The 19738-nt window shown below is 58.0% G+C and overlaps 2 protein-coding genes across 4 annotated transcripts; one reads left to right on the top strand and one right to left on the bottom strand.

Moving 5' to 3' along the window:
- The first annotated feature begins 6364 nt into the window (after positions 1 to 6364).
- Positions 6365 to 15977, top strand: MOG (myelin oligodendrocyte glycoprotein). Of its 3 annotated transcripts, XM_029945096.1 has the most exons (8): positions 6375 to 6743; positions 7678 to 8025; positions 12356 to 12469; positions 13262 to 13282; positions 13474 to 13494; positions 14666 to 14782; positions 14982 to 15002; positions 15311 to 15977. In XM_029945096.1, exons 1-8 carry the CDS (start codon positions 6653 to 6655, stop codon positions 15322 to 15324), a joined length of 747 nt encoding a protein of 248 aa, XP_029800956.1. In that variant the 5' UTR covers positions 6375 to 6652; the 3' UTR covers positions 15325 to 15977. The 3 variants fall into 3 exon arrangements, 2 of the variants coding, with proteins under 2 accessions (XP_029800957.1, XP_029800956.1); XR_003910947.1 differs by lacking the exons at positions 14982 to 15002; positions 15311 to 15977 and adding an exon at positions 13588 to 13708 and having other exon boundaries at positions 6365 to 6743; positions 14666 to 14741; XM_029945097.1 differs by lacking the exon at positions 14666 to 14782 and having other exon boundaries at positions 6367 to 6743.
- On the bottom strand, positions 15081 to 19464 carry ZFP57 (ZFP57 zinc finger protein). Its single transcript, XM_029944877.1, has 4 exons — positions 19222 to 19464; positions 18370 to 18496; positions 17865 to 17955; positions 15081 to 17290 (listed from the first exon to the last, which is right to left on the bottom strand). Exons 1-4 carry the CDS (start codon positions 19462 to 19464, stop codon positions 16108 to 16110), a joined length of 1644 nt encoding a protein of 547 aa, XP_029800737.1. The 3' UTR covers positions 15081 to 16107.
- Between the last annotated feature and the right edge of the window lie 274 nt (positions 19465 to 19738).

Below are 19738 nucleotides of genomic sequence, written 5' to 3'. Positions count from 1 at the left end.
GCTTCCTCCTAAGGCCTCATCCTTCCTGAGGGAATAGCACTAACAGACTAACGGAGCCGGCTGGACTTGGGGGGTTAGCAAGTCAGTAACCAAATCAGCAGTTTCAACAAGCCTATTACACATCTTGCAGTCAAATATATTAACATACAGTTCACACACACACACACACACACACACACACGATGTTTTTTCTGGGATAACGCTGTAACTAGGTTTGCCTCCTTTATCCGGGGACTTAGCAATCCCAACTATTCCCTGTGCGGCTGAGAACCAGCAGCAAATGGAGCCAAAACCCTGGTTGGTCATACGGTTCATTCAACAAAGAGTCAGTTTAATTCAATTTGATTTGGCTCAAAATTTTAAAATGTTTACTTATTTATTTTGAGAGAGAAAGAGAATGAGTTGGGAGGGGCAGAGAGAGAGGAACAGAAAGCAGTCCAAGCAGGCTCCGCATGGTCAGCACAGAGCCCAACCTGGGGCTTGAACCCATGAACCATGAGATCATGACTCAAGCTGAAATCAGGAGTTGGATGCTTAACTGTCTGAGCCACCCAGGTGCCCCTTAGCTCAAGTTTTTAAAGTCTGGACCCGTTTTCTCATTCGGCACTCAGAGGATCCCTGAGTGTGGGTGCTGTGGGTGCAGAAGCACCCGTGGTCCCTGGCCTGTACACACTGTCACTGGTTTTCCCTACAGAAACCAGCGTGTCCCCTCTGGGAGCAGGAGGGAAGATGGTGCAGAAGCAGGACTCGGTTCCTGGGCCTGTGGGTCTTGGAGGCCTGCAAATGGCCAGTGAATAGGGAGCAGGGAGGGGAGGAGGCCCCGGTTCAATGACTTACCTTGTGCCTGGGCCCTGAAAGACAGCAAATCCATTTCCTCCCCCTCTCATGGCTCCTCCCCCTCACGATAGCTCCTCCCCCTCACGATAGCTCCCTCCTGGACGGGTGAAGCCCTTCATCAGCACATAAAGCCTGTAATCCAGAGTTCAGGATCCCAAATCAGGAACAGTAACATCTGAGTTAACACATTGGTGTGATCTAGATCAAGTACAAGTGTAAATATTGAGCTCGTGGGGCTACAGCCTGAGAGGGCCAACCCGCTCAGCTCACTCTACTGGGAACCCTGCCCCTGCACCGGGGACGGAGCAAGGGAAACTGCCCTCCCGCCCCGACTTTCTGGGCACAGGCTCTGCACAGCGGTGCTGTTATGGTTCTGCCAGAGCCAGACACCGGCTGAGCACCTCACGTCCCTTGTCTCATTTATTCCTCGCTTCAAGGCCATGGGGAGGGCGGGACAATCCCCCGTCACAGGTGAAGACACTGGGGCTGGAATTTGCACCTGACCGCGGACCGCTCAGATGCGAGCTTCCGCACATTCTCCTCCAGGTGAAGACGCTGGCATGGGCACATCCTGTGCCAGAGCCCCAGGAATGCCGCCTGTCCCCCAACCCATGTTCCTCTGCTGGGAAAGCCTGGGATGGCCAGGCGGCGAAGCAACGGGCAGACGACAGGTGCCCGGTTCCAGACGTACAGCAGCGCGTTTGCCCAGCGTCGGGGAGGCACGTGGAGACCAGCGGGCCCGGGGCAGCTGGTGCTGCCGGGTAGGGGCACCCAGTCCAGGCCCGACCGCCGCGCGGAGACCCGGGAGCTGCCCCACCGGTGTCGGGCCCCACAGCCTCTTCCCCTGTCCCCGGCAGCCAATTGTCGGAGGCGGTGTCGTGACGTCACTGTTGCCTGGCAGACTGGGGGCGCGGCCGGGCCGTCACCTGCGGATCCTGCGGGGACGCGGGTGAAAAGGGCAGTGGGGGGTGGGGCCGGAAAGGAGCCGCGGGAGAGCCGGGACCGAGGTGGGGAGACCCGGTGTGCGTACCCCTGCAGGATCCTGCAGCTCCGAAAGAGCACAGGCTCGCCCAGGCTGGACCGCGCAGCGGCGGGAGGGACGGGAGGCCGAGCGCCCTCGCTGGGTGCAGAGAGGCCTCCTCTGTCCTGGACTGAAATCCGCCTTTGAGGCCTGGCACCGAGATGTCCTGCCCCACGAGGACCCACGACACGACTCCGGGCCGTCTGCACGGACCACCCAGGACCCATGGCCGTCCGCTCAAAACCAACACACATCTGTTCTCGCTTCACCCGAGCTCCCGACCACCGATTTGTAGCAAGCTGGACGCCTTTCTCTGTGAAAGAGGAAACGTTGTTGAATTTCAGAATGGTTACAGGGAAACCACAAACATGCGGAAGTGACACGGATGGTTAGAATGTAAACCTGTGGCAGGACGCTGCTGATTCCGTGCTGTCGCATCTGCCTCAGCCTCTCCTGCGCTCCCGGCCGCACTCACTCAGCCCCCGCCCCCCCCTCCCCCGCACTCACCTGCTGGGTGAGCTGCCACAGGACCTGTGCTTCCCTGGCCCCAGCCCACCTGTGAGACACCTGGTTACCTGGACCAAATGGGACACTTACAGTCTCTCAGCCATCGAGTCTCCGGGGCCCATGCAGACCAACTTAAACACAAGTACCTTGGAAATTGGGCCACAAGAGTGAAAAAGAAAATGTCAAATTCCTCTTGGTATTTTCAGCCCTAGAGGCAGTCCCAGAGAGAAGGCCACCAGTGGATGGACACAGCACCACCCACAGAGAGGCGCTCCCGTGATCCCCAGCACCCCTGGGTCCACGGACTAGGGGGAAGCTGAGACACCGTGGTGCGCGGGGACCAAGGACACACCGGTGTGGGCAGTTTCCCAGTGTTTATTAAAATGGCAAAAGCTCACGCTCCTTGAACCAGTGGCCCCACCGCAGTGGGAGGCACCGAAGTCCGTGGGCACAGGGCCAGCATGCTCGAGCCGCCCCATGCTTGCCCGGAGACCACACCTGGCTTCTCATCCACTGTGTCATCACTGAAGTTCTTAGCAGTCTTATCTTTCAATCTCTGTTTTGTAAGAGAAGTCCGAGGAGATGGCAGCGGGGGCCAGAGCCCAGGCTGCGGGTCATTCTCGCTCCTCAGGTGTCCCTGCGTCCCAGCTCCCACGGGACACTGCAGCCCTCGTGCGGTGCTTCCCCAGGAGGGGCCGGGCAAAGAGGAAGGGAAGGGTCAGGCAGCCACACCTGTCAGGACAAGTCTGGGCTGCCTTACACCTCAGTATCTGTTCTCTGAAAGAATGTGGCATTCGAGAGCAAAACCAGACACATGCCATCAAGACAGGTCAAGGGTGAATCCGCACAACAAAGAAAAGACTCCGTCCTTGCTGTTAGGACCAGGGGCTCAGAGTTTCAGTCTGTACGGGACCCTCACGTTACGTCGCTGGCCCTGGCAGACCAATAGCCAAGCCACACATCAGAGCACAGTGAGAACGGAGGCGCGGCACTCAGACTTGTGTCCTTAGGCCACGTTTAACCGGGATACAGTGTCAGGGTGACACACGTGAAGGCAAGAGCCTTGTCTGTCTTGCCGAAACTGAGACCCTAATATGAAGCGAGACACAGAGGGTTTATATGAAATATTTGTTCATTTATATTAACTGAATCCATGTTTTATGTAAACCAGTAAAATAGTCGGCTAAAAAGTTGAAATCACCTAAATGTTCTGGGAAAGTTAAGTTTGACATTGATGCAATTAAATACCATGTAGCTGTCGAGGCAAGAGTATGTTCTTCCGGTCCTCAGATGGAAAGACCTGAGACAGTTCATTACCGTTTGTGGGGTGCCTGGCTGCCCTGGCTGGTAGAGCAGGGGGCTCTCGATCTTGGGGTCCTGAGGTCAAGCCCCATGGTGGGCATAGGGCTTACTTTAAAAAACTTCGTACCATTTATGCTTAAAAAATGCAAACCGAGGGGAGTGCAGGCTCCTCAGTGGGCCTGTGGAGAAGGGCTAGGGGAAAGCAAGGTGGCTCCGGATGGCTGGGAGGGAGATATGCCAGTTCGTGCCTTTGGATTTTGAAACAAATGCATACGAATAAACAAGAACTAATGCTTGGAAGCAGAGGAGAGCTGAGGTATGTAGTAATGTGGGATTGCACGTTGTTCAGCAAACACAAGATGCAGAGCAGTGTGTCTGGTGTCCTGTGTGTAGGACATCCACGTTGTCCGGAGGAGCGGACACTGTTTGTCGTCCCTACGACAAGTGTCCCGCCTGCAGACAGCAGCCTGGGTGGCACCAGGTGCTGTCGTTAGGATGTGTTCCTGCATACGTGACTGTGGCCCCGGCCACTAGCAGACAGGAGGAGAGGTGCGGATGGAATGGACACCCCTGAGGCCGAGGAGAGAGACGCACACAAAACAGCCGGGAGGGCCTGTGAGGCCAGGGTAACCTGTGCCACGCAAACTCAGGGAAGGGGGCATTCAAGAGCGGAGGGAATGTCCGGCTCTGGCCAGCGCAGGGCGGCCTCACCTCACGCACGTCCTGCTCCACGCCCGGCAAGTGCCTGGTGTCCGCCCCCACAGTTCTGTAAATGGCGACGGTACTGGCTTCTTCTGCGGGTGCCCCCCTTGTTGGTGTCACCTCTGCCCTGCTCCTCCAGCTGCAGGGCCTGAGGCGGCGGAGGTGACCAGCAGGGGGACAGAAAACCTGGTTTCGATGGCAGCCCAACCGGCGCGACCTTGAGCACTTCGCTCTGGTCGTTCCCTTTCCTCGTCTGTAGAACAAGAGTGATAATGATTTCACGTTAGTGTTACTGTTGTGAGGCTTAAATAAATTAATACACAGAAATCACTTAGGACACTGCCACATGGAGGCCCTCGGTTCGGTGTTTTGTGGTGTGTGTTAGTTTGTTTTCAGAGATGCCGTTACTTCTCCAACGTGGCTTTGACTGGCCGGCTCGGGGCCCTCTGCTCTCCGGACCCACAGCGCCCCTGCTCGCCCACCCGGCTTCCACAGCAGCTGCTGTCAGGGGCCCGCGGCCTTGCCCGGCTCTCCCTCCCCAGCAGGTGCGCCCAGTGGAGGAAGAGCACCACCGCCAGACACTGGCTTCCGGGAGGAAGAGCCCCCACTGGGGAGGTGGTCAGGCAAGCCCAGAGGCTGCCCTTCCCGCCCGCCTCACCCCTGCAGCCCCCGACTCTCACCCTCCAAGCTCCAGCCACCTTGCAGGGGGAGGGACCCAGGCATCCCCGGGCCAGTCTGTTCTCCCAGCTCCTGGGCTCTTTTCCCACAAAACCAGAAAACGGTGCTGCCCCATGTAACTTTTGGTGACGATGGGAAGTCTCTTTTTGTGCTGTCAAAGTGTCAGCCGCAGCTCATGGCTGCCGAGCCTCGCGTGGAGCGTGGCTGGTGAATCACGGAACTCAATTTTAGATTGTATTTCATTTCCATTTGAATGACCACGTGTGGCTAGTGATTACTGATTCTGGCAACATGACTTTGAACTGTCGGTTCCGACCCTTTTTTCTTATTTGGTAAGACGGAGTTGCTTCAAGATCTGCAAGTGTGTTTTTCAAATTTGGTGACTGATGTGGAAATGTTGGGGTTCAGGAGTGAACACTCATGAAAGAATTCAAGAAAGAAGAAAGAGGGTGCTTTTATGAACGCCCGGGGACAGGGCCCGTGGGCGGGAAGAGCGGTGGGGCTGTGAGGAGAGCCTGGGCAAACACCCTCAGTCCGGGAGGGGCCAGGGACCTCGGAAGTCTGTGCGGAATTTGGGAGCAAGTGTCCAGGACGTTGAGGGGCTGGCTGCTGTTGGGAAGAGGTCACTGACTGCAGTGTGGTAAAACCCCAGGCATGAGACCCTCCAGATGCGGATCAAGGCCATCAGCCTGGAGGATGGTTGCCGGCAGGTATCTTGGGGTGTGGAGACAAAGGAGGTTCCCAAAGGGATGTTCTATGTTACAATGGATGTTGGGCTAATGTCCTGCGAAGATTGCCTTTTGCCTCCAACGAAGTATTAACCTGGGGGCGGGGGGGGGGGTCACTGTTTCACGCACTCATCAGTGGGCTGCAGGTTGTAAGGAAGTTTGATTTTCCTTGTTCTCCAATCAGTGATGATACTGGTCTTACCCTTCAGCGAGCAGCGGCTTAAGGAGAAAGGTTGTACTTCCATCCCACGTCTCCTCTTGCCCCTGTGACAGAGAGGCCATCAGAGCATGATGCCACGCAGGGGGCATGTGTCCTGGGCAGCCGGGCTGACTGCCGGCCACCGGCCTCCGCGAACTTCCTTCTTCTACGTCTGCATCTCTGAGCTCAGGCCGCCTTCCTCTCCTGAAGCTCTGCTCATGATCTTCCCAAACGTATTCTCTGGGAATGGGTCTGGCACACACCTGAGTGTAAGGCTGGGTCTGTGTCAGAGAGAGGGAGCTGAGAGGTCAAGGAGAGAGGCCTGGCCATGACCCTCATGAGTCAGCAGAAATGTGCTTCCTTTTCTGAAAGCCAACAACAATCCTCCGCGCTGGCTGACAGCAGGCAGAGGCGCTTGGAGGGACCTCACTGGCCCAGGACAAGCCTTCCTGCCAGGAGGGGCGGGTGGAGGCCCAGTACCAGGCAGCCTCTGCTCCGCAGCTCCGAGGGGGTGGGGAGCCGGAGCCCAGGCGACCGGGTCAGTAGCCCTTTTGTGTAAGTGCCTGGCAGGGATGACTCGGGGCTGTTCCCGCCCTCCCGGGTCCTCCCCTCAGGCCTTGTCCGAGGAAGGGGACACGCACCCTCTGCGGGGGCTCTCTGTCCCCAGGCGCAGCGGAGATGGCTAGTCCCTCGGGCTCCCCTCCGCCCAGCTGCCTTCCCTCCCTCCTCCTCCTCCTCCTCCTCCTCCAGCTGTCTTGCAGCCACGCAGGTAAGACTTCCCTTTTTTCTGGGGAGACCCCGGGCGACTAGGGACAGAAGGCTGTTTTCCCGGGGCTGCCTCCTCGGTCCATCCCCACGGTTCATCCCCGCGTGGTCGTCTCACAAGTGGCCGGTCCGTGTGACACAGCCCCCTCCCCAGGAGGCCTTGCTGGCTCGCTGGGGGCTTCCGAAGAGAGCCCAGACCCCACAGCACGACCCTGACTCGGGCCCTCCTTGGCCTCTTCTGACCCATCTTTCCAGCTTGGGTTTCTCGCCAGCCAGATGGGCAGGCACTAACCCTCTGTCAAGGCCCGAGGAGGCACCTGACCCGGTAGCGCCTGCCTCCCACTCCCCCCAGAGCTCTCCTCCGTGGCGAGCGAGATGGCCTTATGCTCCGGAGCTCCTTCCACACGGCTGAGCACTGACGGGGCTTGTCCAGCGAGCCCCGCAGACTCGTGCTGGTGGAAGTCAGGGCACAGAAGGGACGCTCACCACCTCAGGGAGCCCCGCCCTGCCCCCGCCTGGCCAAGCCCTTGCGGGGCGTCCTGGGGAAAACAGCAGCCGGGAGGGAGGCTGACCCCCTCCGGAAGAGTGTGGGAGCGTGGGCTGAGGCGCACAGAGGAGGGGGGGACACAGAGCCGGCTCCGGGCACAGGGTGTGGACAAGGGCACAGGACTGAGAGGCGGGGGTGGAGGGGAGACCAAAGCAAACCCTGGAGGGGAAAGTGGGGGCAGCTTGGGTCAGTTCAAACAGGGAGCCCCCCCCCCCCAGCCTGAGCGTTAAACTGCAAGGGGCTGAGTCATGTCCACGGGCGAGGGTGTCCGAGACACACACGCGGGCAGGAGGGTGACCACACACCAGAACGTCCCCCCTCTGTGTTGCGGAGCGGCCCCCCGAGACCGGCCCTCTGACAGCCACTGTCTTCTCTTGGGTGCCCGGGACAGGACAGTTCAGGGTCATAGGGCCCGGCCACCCCATTCGGGCGCTGGTGGGCGACGAAGCAGAGCTTCCGTGCCGCATACACCCCGGGAAGAACGCCACCGGCATGGAGGTGGGCTGGTACCGGCCCCCCTTCTCCAGGGTGGTCCACCTCTACCGCAACGGCCGGGACCAGGACGCGGAGCAGGCGCCCGAGTACCGCGGGCGCACGGAGCTGCTGCGGGACCGCATGGCCGAGGGCAGGGTGACCCTCAGGGTCCACAACGTCAGGTTCTCAGACGAAGGAGGCTTCACCTGCTTCTTCCGGGACCACTCCTACCAGGAGGAGGCTGCGATGGAGCTCAAAGTGGAAGGTGAGACGTGCCCGCTGCAGGGGTGGGGCCGGCGGGGGCGGGGGCGGGGGCGGGGGCGGGGTGGGGTGGGAGGAGAGGCCAGTCTTCCTCTCAGCTGACGTGAGATCCGCCAGCCAGCACCTCAGTCCTGGGAGAGGCACCAGGCCCCTGGGAGGCTCGGTCCCATACGCACCCGACTCTGGACTTCAGCTCGGGTCATGATCGCAGCTTGTGAGTTCGAGCCCTGAATTGGGCTCTGTGCTGGCAGGGTGCAGCCTGCTTGGGAGTCTGTCTCTCTGTTTCTGTGACTCCCCCTGCCATGCTGTCTCTGTGTCTCCCAAAATAATAAATAAGTAGACTTAGAAGAAAAGACAAGACAGCGCTGTTCCGGGCTGTGCTGCCTGGCGTGGAGGCTGTTAGGGGTTGTTGAACGGTAAAAGCAAGCTACGAAATGTAGGAAACAAACACAGGACTTTGTGGTTTGAATGTAGGCGTAGATGCAGGTACATTGCAGTAAGGTGGGAAAGAAAACCCGTCCGGAAGTTCAGGGAGTGTGGCCCACTCGGGCTGAGAGGAGGGGAGGGAGAATGCGGTGCGAGCCAAGCAAAGACCGTAATTATCCGTATGATCATGTTTATGCCTCCATAAAACAGGGCTTCTAGCATGTCGATGTGTGGAGAGAAAATTAAAGAAAAGGGTTTTTTTGGTTGTTTTTTAAAGATATGAAACAATGGTTTTCAGATATTGGACAACAGGCAGTATAGAAAACGGATCTTTGTTTGTCTTTTTAATGTTCATTTAATTTTGAAGGAGAGAGAGAGACAGAACAAGAGTGGGGGAGGGGCAGAGAGAGAGGGAGACACAGAATCCCAAGCAGGCTCCAGGCTCGAATTGTTAGCACAGAGCCCGATGTGGGGCTCAAACTCACAATCTGTGAGATCATGACCTGAGCAGAAGTCCATCACCTACTGGCTGATGCCCCTAAAGAAAAGTGTGCCCCTAAAGAAAAGTTTGTTTTAGTTGATTTATTTATTTAGAGAGAGACAGAGGCAACACAAGTGGGGGAGGGGCAAAGAGGGAGAGAATCCTAAGCAGGACCCATGCTGTCAGCACAGAGCCTGACGTGGGGCTCCGTCCCACAGTGAATTCACGACCTGAGCTGAAATCAAGAGTCAGACAACCAAAACCACCCAGGTACCCCTAAAGAAACGTTTTTTAAAGGTTCTTTTGAAAAATGTTTTTAATGTTTGTTTTTGAGAGAGAGAGAGACAGGCAGAGAGCAAGCAGGAGAGGAGCCGAGAGAGAAGGAGACACAGAATCGGCAGCAGGCTCCAGGCTCCGAGCTGTCAGCACAGAGCTGGACGCGGGGCTCGAACCCACAAACTGAGTTCATGACCTGAGCCGATGTCGGATGCTTAACCGACTGAGCCGCCCAGGTGCTCCTAAAGGTTTTTAGATAAAATAAAGAAAAGCCAAAATAAAAAAGCTGAGAAACAGAGGTGGCAAAACCCAAGATAATTCATTTTTTATTATTTTGTGCCACTAGCGGGGATTGTGAATAATGCGAAAGTCGATCCCAGTGTCTGGATGCCTTCTTGTTTGTCTGTTGTAAACAAAGGCGTCATTCCCAACGAGTCAAAATGACCGAACCCGAGTAGAACGAGTCCCAGTGGGGGTGTGTGTGGGGTTTCAGCAGACAAGAAACACCACTGAAGCCCCATTCCCGGTAGGTAAGCCTGGTCCCTGACCAGCCCCAGAAAGCGATGTGCCCCGATGTGCCCCCAGCGCGTCCGTCCTCAGGCCTTCTCTTCCCTGGGTCCGTGTGATGGGAGACTCGGGCCTCTGCGTTGGCGTTATCCCTGGCTGGTGAGGACGTGGACGAGGGGAGAGAGCTCGGGCTTTCCGGTGAAGGACCGAGGGCCTGCGCCTCAGGGCCTGTCCCTCCTCCCGCCGGCTCTCCAGACAATCGGTCGCTTTTGTGTGCCGTCGGGAGCAGGAGGTGGCATTGTCCGCAGGATAACAAAGCACTGTTTCTGGAGAAGACGGCTTTGTGAGCCACAGATGTTGTGCACACAGCTGGTCCCTGGGGGCTGTACCTGCAGGGAAGGGGCCTCCCCAACAGGAAAGGAGGGAAGGAAGCAAGAGAGGGAAGGGAGGGGGGAGGAAGGGAGGAAGGACGGAAGGAGAAGCCCAGCCAAAACTGCCTCAGGGGAGAGAGTCTTTCTTTGACCCTCACATTCCAACCCCCTTCCTCCAATCTCAGAGTCCAAAGGCCTAAGAGTCTAAAGAAAAGAGTGATTTACAAGTAAATGGCCCGCCGGTCTTGCCTGCGGAGCCAGGAACCTGAGAAGAATCTCGGATTGAAAGGAAACTCCGCCTCCTTCTCCAGAGTCTTTCATCTTTCTTTCCAGCTTTATTTTTTTCTTGCCATTTTTGGGATTTTCCGACTTTTCTCTAACCCTTTCTATAAACCCTCCGGAGCGTAGGGGACGCAGACCGAATTCTGCAGCCACCACACCACCTTTCTGCCCAATCAGCCTGCTTCGCCGGCCCCCGGGTCACGGGGCGGACCCGTTCCCATCCCATTGCTGAATGCTTGGGAACGTTGCAGGAGTGTCCCAGGGGCGCCAGCCCAGCTCCGTCAGGGCTGCACTTGACTCTCGACCTCGGGTCGTGAGTTCCACATTGGAGGTAGAGTTCACTTGGGGGAAAAATGTATTATTACTCAAATGTAAGATAAATCAATACTGTTATCGTATCTTCTAAACTTAACAGACATTCCTTAATATCAGCAATACCCACTCTGTGTTCAAATTCCCCTGATTGTCTCACAAATCTGTTTTTATAATTGCTTAGTTCGAGTCCCACCCAGGCGAGATCCACAACTCGGTGTTCGTCGGAGTCCCCCACGCTCCGGTTTTGCTGACGTCACGCTGACGTCACAGCACCGCATGTGGACTCCTTGTAAACCAGCAGAGGAGTACAGTCAGATTCAGGCTTAATTTAATTTTCAGGCCCCCGTAGCCGATGCTGTGCAGTCCTTACTGCTCTACTTCAGAAGGGCTCATCTCCCTGGCTTTCTCTTTGTGGTTCTAACCCTTGGTGAAGGGATAGAGTGTGCAAAGCACATACACGGTCGCTCACGTCGGCAGGTCACCTCTGGCGAGAGCTTTGAGGGCAGAGTTGGCGCTTGCTTCTAGTCAACGCAGCAACGCACACGGACGGTAAGCTGCAGCTTCGAGGGTTTTATTCCTAAAAAGCCCTCGGGGACGAGCTGCCTGCGGTAACTTAGTCCCTACCCTTGACAGCAGTGTCTTTAGCCCCGAAAGGAAAGAGCAAGAAGAAAAGGCCTCAACCCCAGCTGGGCCTACGAAGACCAGACAGGCCGCGTGCCCGGGCACAGGGCTGGCAGGACCAGACAGGCCACGCTCTCGGCCCCGAGGAGCAACAGGAAGGCAAATTGTGGCGGGAGCCGGAGGTCAGAGGTCGACCCTCCCTCGCCCAAGGCCCCCCTCACATCCTCAGCCATAAACCCTGTGGATGCTACTTTCCTAAAAGTTCCACAAGACGAGCTCTTAGCCTTTCTCTATGTCACCCTGAGGGATTAATGCTTCATAAGTGAGCTCCTTGTCCAACACGGGGCTCGAACTCACGCCCCCGGGACCAGACTCTCAGCTCTACTGCCTGAGCCACACAGGCGTTTTACCCGTCCTCAGAAGGATGCAATAAAACATGCTCCTCCTGCAACACAGGTGTCAAAATGTTAAAATAAACAGAATACGGAGTGGTCCTGATACTTCGTGTAATTTGGAGATAGTGATGGACGTAAGCGGTGTTGTGAGGTTTCTGCCGTAACTCGATGTGATGAGACACTCGGGGTTTTGACTGGGACAGAGTCACGGGTTCTGTTCACGGTCTCGTGCAGTGTTGCCCACAGACGTGCGAATTGAAAGAAATGCTAAATTTCAGTTTAAAGGTGCTGAAATGACGTGTGTTTTCCTGTTTAGTTCCGCGGATCCCGACTTCCTAAACGCCCACCGCGTCCTAGTTCAGGCTCAGGCCACGGTCCACTTTCAGGATTAACTGGCCTCCCCGCCCTCCGCCGGTGGGCGGTCCTGGGTCAGGCCTCCTCCCCGTGGGACCTGCCTCGAGGCCCTGAGCGGAGTCTCGGCGGGTTCTCAGGACTGGCCTCGGAAACAGCTTTGGGGATAGCCAGGCCTTCCTGGAAGCAAGCCCACTTTTCCTTGAGGCGGCGCTCAGCTCCGTTTTCTCTGCCTCCGGGTGACCCTGTCCCGCCTGGCCAGACGCTCCTGGCGCGGTGCTGGGCCTGCAGCCTGCTTCTGCCTTTCAGATCCCTTCTACTGGATCAACCCCGGGGTGCTGGTCCTGATGGCCGTCCTGCCCGTGCTCCTCCTGCAGATCGCGCTGGGCCTCGTCTACCTCTGCCTGCAGCGCAGACTGAGAGGTACAGGCTGGACCTGGCTGGGCCGCTGGGGACCCTTCCGGAACTCAGCTGGCCTCTTAGAGCTCCGGTGACTGACCAGTGTTTGCTTCTGAGTGATTTCCGGGTTCAAAACTCCAGGATGACACGGTTTACATCCTATCCAGTGCTTTTGTTTATGTAACAGGACTTGCATTTCCCTCTGCGGTAGGGCCGATGTAGAATAGCCCCATTTTACAGAGGACACAGTGAGGCCTGGTGAGGTTCAGTATCGCCTTGTCAGGGGCAGAGCTGGGCCTCGCCCCCAAGTTCCAGCCCCCCAACCACACCGGGAGAGTGAGCCGAGGGTCGGACGGGTCTGTGCCTGGCGGAGGTTGAGTAAGGACCCACCTCGTGCTAGGGGCTCAAACTTGTTTCCTCCTTCTTCTCCATTGGACGCTGAGGGCTCACGTTCAGCTGTCAGTTTTTGCCCTGAGCGTCCATCCTGAGCCTTCTCTGCCGGGGTTCTCCAAGCCAACACCCAACACCCAGGACCTTCTCCCCCACCCACCCCAGGGGCATAGGGAGCAACAATTCTTTCCTCCCGGCCCCATTCAGATGGGAAGTGGCTTTGGATTTACAGAGTGACAGCCCTGAGGGGCCCAGGGGCCTTGGGAATGGAGAGCGGCCGGGAGAGGGCCCAGGAGCAGAAGGGGAGCCCTGACCGGAAAGCCAGGGCTCTCCCGCCCCCGTGGGACGCGCCCCCGGCTGCGGGGGGCAGAAGGGGCCCCATCCAACGCCCTCACTGGCACTAAAAATGTTGCCTTTCTCTTTTAGGAAAACTTCGGGCAGAGATAGGTGAGTCTCGGTCTCGCTCCATCTGCCGCCCCCCCTCCGGGTTTGGCCCCTTCCCCGACACCCTCCCAGCCCCTGCTGGTGCAAAGTGGGCCTCCCCCCTGCCGCCAGCAGGGGTGGAGGCAGTCCCTCTGAGTCACACCAGAGACTGTTCTAAGAGCTTAAATAACAAAGGCTCCTGTGTTCCCTTTCAGAGAATCTCCACCGGACCTTCGGTAAGTCCTGGGGCTCTGGTCCTCCTGGGTCGCCTGGGCAGCAAGAGGCCTCAGCCTCTTTCTCTGAGCTAGTCACCGTCTACCTGCATGTAGGATCGGTGAGGACAGCAAACTCTTCCGTCACGCTTCCGGCCCAAACGCCACACTAACAGCTTTCCACCTAACCCGTTCTGCAGGAATTATCATTTCCCTTTTCAGACATTACAGAAGGGAGGTAAGCTGGCCTTTCACACATGCACTTGAGGTCTAGTTGGGGAGGCGATAAAATTAACTGAAGAGCAAAGTGCTTATGTGTCACTGCCAGAGCTCCCGTAGGGGAAATGAGGTTTTGAGAGCAGGGAGAAGCCCCAAGACCCGACAGAACGCTCGCCCCTCAAGGACAGTCTGTCCTTTCTGTCCACTGTGGACGGCCCAGTGCCCGGGACAGGCCTGACCGAAGGGCCCCCCCACAGCGGTTTCGTGGACGCTGCAGAAATCAGAAGATGCCTTGGGCAAGCACAGACCCTGCTCCGAGCAGCATCCCCGGCTGCTCCCCAGGCCACACACACACACAGACACACACACAGACACCCAAAAAGGGAGGAACAAGACTTTTGTTTTGTAGGATTCGTACAGATTCGTTCTGTCCCGTGAATCTCCTCAGCATTCTGGCAAAGCCTAGTGTTTTTAAGTGTACACACAGACATCATAATACCGAGGACTGCAAAGAAAACCACTGAATTGAAATGTAGGTATCAAAATATAAACCCATTTGTATTTAGTAACATGTAATCTGTAATATAGTAACAAATGTTTCTTTAGATAACAAAAATGCAGCAAATAAGAATGTAGCAGCAGGTCTAATAACTTGACCTCCAAACAGTCACGTACATTCTGAGATTTCAGCAGCAACCCCAATGGGAATGAAAGTGTCTGGTTTCCGTCGGCGATAAAGTCACAGGTACTGCTGACTGGTGTGTTGCCTACATTTTTAATGGAAGAAACTGCTAAATTCAGTCAAAGGTTGGTGAAAAGGAAGAAAGAGTGCTTTTTCACGAACACCCTGAACTCCCCGCAGACCCCTGTGGCCTCCCTGGAGCCCAGGTTGAGAAACTCGATAATGAAGGGAGTCCGGTGGGCGGGGCTCAGGGGACGCACATTAGTTAATCCTGTTTGTTCTGTGACGCCCCAGACCCGCACTTCCTGAGGGTGCCCTGCTGGAAGATCACCCTGTTCACGCTGGTGCCGGTGCTCGGACCCCTGCTTGCCCTGGTCATCTGCTACAACTGGCTGCATCGGAGACTGGCAGGTGCACAGGACCGCCAGGACGGCCTGCGTGACGGGGACCGGGCCGTCCCTGAACAGGGAAAGAGTGGGACCAGGGTTTAAGATGCAGAGAACCAGATCTCACCCCTCCTGGGTCCCCAAGGCCGACGCAGGCTCCTCAGGGACTATGTGGGGAGGGGACCCAGCGTCTTCCACCAGTCACCTATTCCTTTTTCTTTCAGGGCAATTTCTTGAAGAGCTAAGTAAGTTTTCTTCTCCTTTATAAGCTGAGAACCAAAGGGCAGAAAGGCAGATAGAAGAATGGGGGGTGGGGGGACAGCAGAGGGACCCCAAGGGGGAGGCGGGTGGGACCTTCCGCAGCAGGGGTAGCCGGAGGGACCCCAAGGGGAAGGCAGGACCCTCCCGCGCCTGCCTAGACTCCCAGGCTGCCCAGCAACCCCAGGAGCCTCACCTCCAAGACCCCCCACAGAGGAGAGAGGCTCCCAGGGCTTAATGGCTTGGTGATCAGCACTGCAGACAGATTTTTCAAGTCACTTTCTCCTCCTTCTAGGAAACCCCTTCTGAGCCTGGCTGGTTCACGGACAGACTGGCCCTCGACGTGCAGAACCCCCCACATTGCACACTCACTGGCCTCCTCTTGGCACGGACCTTCCAATCTGCATTTGCAGGAATGCTGGGAGTTCTCAAAGGGATTGCATCTCCTTCCGTCACTGGCCTTCTCTGTCCCCATCTCTTGCTGCCTTCATCTCTCCTGCCCTGTTGTCCATCTGGAAGCCCCTCTGGTCACAGCCAGGTGGCACTCCTCTCCCCGATGACACCTGAGCTGACAGTGACATGGCAGCAGGCTCTCGGCCGCGGACTGTGACCAGGGCACCCCTGCTGCACAGTCCAGCGTGCTAACCTCGAAAACGCTGGTTGTTTCTGCCCAAGGTGCCAGTCCTGAGGGGCAGGGCTGAGGGAAGGGGCAGGGAGAGTCCAAACCATCAGAGCCGAGTGAGCTGCAGGGAGACCCTGGGGAGCCTGGATGTGGCCCGAAGCCTGCGGAGGAGGCCACACGCCGGTCCCCACGCTCGCCCAGCCCCCTCCTCCTCCAGCCCTGCCCTCCTGTCCATCAGAACCTCCACTGTTTTCTGCAACCATTACTATTTGATGGTGTATCAGACACAAAGAAACAAGCCAGGTGCTAAGTAATAATAATACAAGTTTCCGTGAACCACTGTGCCTTTCTGCCTTTCCCTCACGACGGCTCACTTCTCTTCCTGCACCGGAAGTCAGGGCCAGGAACCGCAGGCACACAGAGTGGCTGCTTCCCTATGTCCCAAGCCCCTCAGGGTCTCACTTGCTTTCTCAGCTCGGCACGCCCTCTCCCCTCCCCCCTGCCCTCTCCTGGGGGCCTGGGGCCTGGAGCACAACCGTCTCCTTTCCCGCCAGAGGGGAGGCATCGCGGAAGAAGCCGAGCCACTGAGCCAGGACGGACTGGCACGTGTCCTTGCCTTTGGAGCCCCCCCAGTGGCCCACGAGGCCCTCCTTGTCCCCAAAGCAGACGTCACAGATGGGGCAGCGGTAGACCTGCCGCTTCCAGTGTGCGAGCTGGTGCCTGGCCAGCCCCGAGAGGGACCCGAAGGCCTTGCCACAGCGGAAACAGCAGCGTGGCTGCTCCGTGAGGTGGGCCTTCTGGCGGCCGGACGCACAGGCCTTCCTGCCAAACGTCAGAGGGCAGTGCGGGCCCGCGAAGACCTTGAGTCCTGCAGGCTTTGCCGGGGGGCAGCTGGGCTTGGTGTCCCGGCAGGGGGCTCTGGTGTCGGGGTCCTGGGTCCCGGTCACAGGCCCCGGGTTTGCAGTGGCCCGTGCGTGAGGTTTCACAGCAATCACCTGCTTCCTGTCTGTGGACGGCTGGGTCTGAGCGACAGGACCCTGGGTTCCAAATACAGGGTCTCGGGTCCTGGCCGCCAGCTCCCAGCTGCTCGCCTGGCTCCTGTCCGGGGACCTCTGAGACTGGGCGCTGGCGCCCACCATCCTCACAGCCCGCTCCCAGTCCCTGGCCGCTGGCTCCTGGTTTTGGTGCGTCTTCTGGTGCCGCTTGAGCTCCGACCGGTCCCGGAAGCCCTTCCCGCAGAAGGCGCAGCGGTGGGGCCGGTAGCCCAGGTGCACGCGGCGGTGCCGGCTCAGCCCCGAGGCGTCGCAGTAGGTCTTGTCGCAGAGTGGGCAGCAGAAGGGCCTCTCCCCCAGGTGCTTGCGGCGGTGGTAGCTGAGGTCCGTGGGGTTCCGGAACGACCTCCCGCACTGGCTGCAGCTGTGCGTCGCGTGGGGGCTGTGCACAAACTGGTGGTTGTGCAGGCTGGAGCGCTTGCTGAAGGCCCTGCCGCACACGTGGCAGGGGAACGGCGGCCCGGGCTGGGGGGCTGCGCACTCGGGGGCCCTGTGCCTGGACCCCACGGGGGCACAGGGCCGGCCTGAGCCCCTCCCAGCAAGGGGGACCTCCTGATCTCTGCCCCTCCTGCTCAGACTCCCTTCTGTAAGCTCCTGCTTTCTGCTTCCTGCAGGGGGGAGGAGGGCAGATTAACGAGACCCACCCAGCAGAGGGCCCCGGCCAGGCTGCGTCCCTCCCCTACTCCTGGACCACACAGGTTAGAGACAGAACAGGCCTCTGGGTGTTCACATTAGAAGCAAATAAAAATTTAAAGCGGAATCTTCCAGCAAGATCTGAGATCAGAACTCTGGGCGATGCCGACATTTCTGGAAATCCATTTCCTCTCATTTTTGGTATTTCACGCTCCCCCCAACCCCTACAGGTGACCTTGTGTGTCATACAAACAGGGACACCCACGTGACAGGGGTGCGAGCCAGGGCGTGTGGTCAGCACCAGTGTGCCCCGCGGGAGCTCAGCGCAGAGCTCATGTCCCTTCCTTGGGAGGAGTTTACGTGGCCTGCGTGTGGCCCCGTCCTAGAGACTGCAGAGGACTCCTCTTGGGCCACAGGACGTGGGCAGATGGTGCCCAGCTCTCTGGAAGGATGTGGGGGGGGGGTCCCCGAGCCCTGGTGCTCTGGGTCAGCTTCCCAGCCGCCCAGGGCATGCCCGGCCCTCCCTCCCGTCTTTGCAACACTTACCGGAAGGGAGGCCTTCTCCGCGGGGGGAATGGGGCCGGAGCTCCGTCCTCCACTGTTTGTCTTCTTGCTCGAGCTTCGTGACCAGATCTGGGTTAGACAGAAAGAGGCCGGCTCAGGGGGGGGAAGAGGATTGAGGCCCCAGGCCTGACCCCTTCTGATCCAATGGGGACAACAGGCTACCTCCTTCCGTGCCCTTGGTGTAAGGACCACAATGTGGGGCACACACTCTAGGGGCCAGGAGGGGAGCCCCGGCAACCTTCCCGGCACGTGACGGGAGCAGCTCAGTCAACACTGGTCCCATAATAGGCACATTTTCAAACTGTTATCAAGTTACAAGTAGTATGTTTGCCTTCACACAGGCTTTCATTTCTTCTTTCACCCTGAGCTTAGTGACCTACATCTTCACACCCGGAATGTATGGGGTCAGGAAACCAGCTGGGAGCTGAGCTGCTGCTCAGGGAAACCAGATGTCCCAAGAGCCTGCGAGTGCCAGCCTCTCACCCACAGACATCAGGTTTCTGACGGTCTCTGACATGACGTCCTGGTAGAGGGCCCTCTGACGGACATCTAGACACATCCACTCCTCCTGGGTGAAGTTCACTGCCACGTCCTCAAAGGTGACTGGCTCCTGGAAGAGCAGGAGAGACTCGGAGTCTGTTAGAGACAGGCATCCAAGCACAAGGCTGAAAAACTAAGAGAAGGGGAGGGCGTGGCTGGCTCAGTCAGGGCAGCGGGTGACTCTTGATCTCAGGGTTCTGGGTTCGAGCCCCACTCTGGATGCAGCGATATCTTAACCCCCCCCCCAAAAAAAGAAAACCACGGAAGGAAGGGAGAAATAGGAAAAGACAGGCACAAAGCCAGCAACACTGATCTAACAGAAAAGAAGGCGGAACATCTGGGTGGCTCAGTCAGTTAGGTGTCCTACTCGGCTCAGGTCACATCTCACGGTTCATGGGATCGAGCCTCGTGTCAGGCTCTGTGCTGAGTGAGGAGCCTACTTGGGATTCTCTCTCTCCTCTTTCTGCCCCTCCCCTGTTCAGGTGCACATCCACTCTCATGAGTGTGCACTCGCTCTCTCCTCTCAAATTAAGAAAAAAAAAGAGAGGAGAGAAAGGCTAGAGAGGAGGGATGAAAAGATGGGGAGGGGCATGTACACTGAATGAATATACATAAAAAGGGAACTCCAGGAAGGGCTCTTGGGAGGGGAGAAGGCTCATGGCCCCGCAGCCCCGTGTCCTGGGAGACGTGGAGCTTGGAACAGTCTGGAGAACTCCACGGGACCACAGAGGTGGGACAGACGGCAGTGCTCTGGGGTCTGGGCTGGCCCCTCCCTCCCCAGCAGGGTGTCCTCACCTGCACCCACGCCCTCCACCTGCACTCTCTCCGTGCAGCTTCCTGCAGCGTGTCCTCCTCCACCCAGGGGAGCAGTCTCTGCATACGCTGGACTGGCTTCTCCTCCACGGTGTCGGTTTGCAGCTCTCTCCCCTCCGGGCCCAGGCCCCAGGGCTGGCGGCACTCCTTCCCCGGGCTTTCTGTCTCCCGGGAACGGGAACGGAGCAGATGCAGGGGCTCTGCAAATGCCTCAGGGTTGGGCATGACTTCCAGAGACAAGGAATGTGCCCTGAGGGGCTGTCTGTCCTGTTAGGTCTGCTGTCTGAAGTCTCCTGGTTTATGACCCAGTGCACCTTTGGCTCAGGCTCTGAGCTGGTCACTGGGGCTCAGCTGCCAGTGCCCAGGAATGCCAGGCTGAGGCTCTGAAGACACCGGCACTCTGTTCCTTCCCGCTCCGAGCCACTGGCTGGCGCCCACCTCTAGCAACCTGCGGTCAGAGGAAAACAAGACCCAGCAGCAAGGGGGGACTGAGTGAGCA

This window comes from Suricata suricatta, chromosome 7 (genome assembly GCF_006229205.1).
Source record: "Suricata suricatta isolate VVHF042 chromosome 7, meerkat_22Aug2017_6uvM2_HiC, whole genome shotgun sequence".
NCBI lineage: Eukaryota > Metazoa > Chordata > Mammalia > Carnivora > Herpestidae > Suricata > Suricata suricatta.
Note: the sequence above shows the minus strand (reverse complement) of the source record. Positions and strands in the feature narration are given on the sequence as shown.

Excerpts from the sequence above, each read along its gene's own strand:
- MOG (XM_029945096.1), top strand. The coding sequence starts at position 6,653 with ATGGCTAGTCCCTCGGGCTCCCCTCCGCCCAGCTGCCTTCCCTCCCTC. Across the intron at positions 8,026-12,355 it reads GATGGAGCTCAAAGTGGAAG|ATCCCTTCTACTGGATCAAC; the intron begins GTGAGACGTGCC and ends TCTGCCTTTCAG. Across the intron at positions 14,783-14,981 it reads GCTGCATCGGAGACTGGCAG|GGCAATTTCTTGAAGAGCTA; the intron begins GTGCACAGGACC and ends TTTTTCTTTCAG.
- ZFP57 (XM_029944877.1), bottom strand. The coding sequence starts at position 19,464 with ATGCCCAACCCTGAGGCATTTGCAGAGCCCCTGCATCTGCTCCGTTCC. Across the intron at positions 17,956-18,369 it reads CAGAAACCTGATGTCTGTGG|ATCTGGTCACGAAGCTCGAG; the intron begins GTGAGAGGCTGG and ends TGTCTAACCCAG. Across the intron at positions 17,291-17,864 it reads GAAGGCCTCCCTTCCGGTAA|AAAGCAGGAGCTTACAGAAG; the intron begins GTGTTGCAAAGA and ends TGCAGGAAGCAG.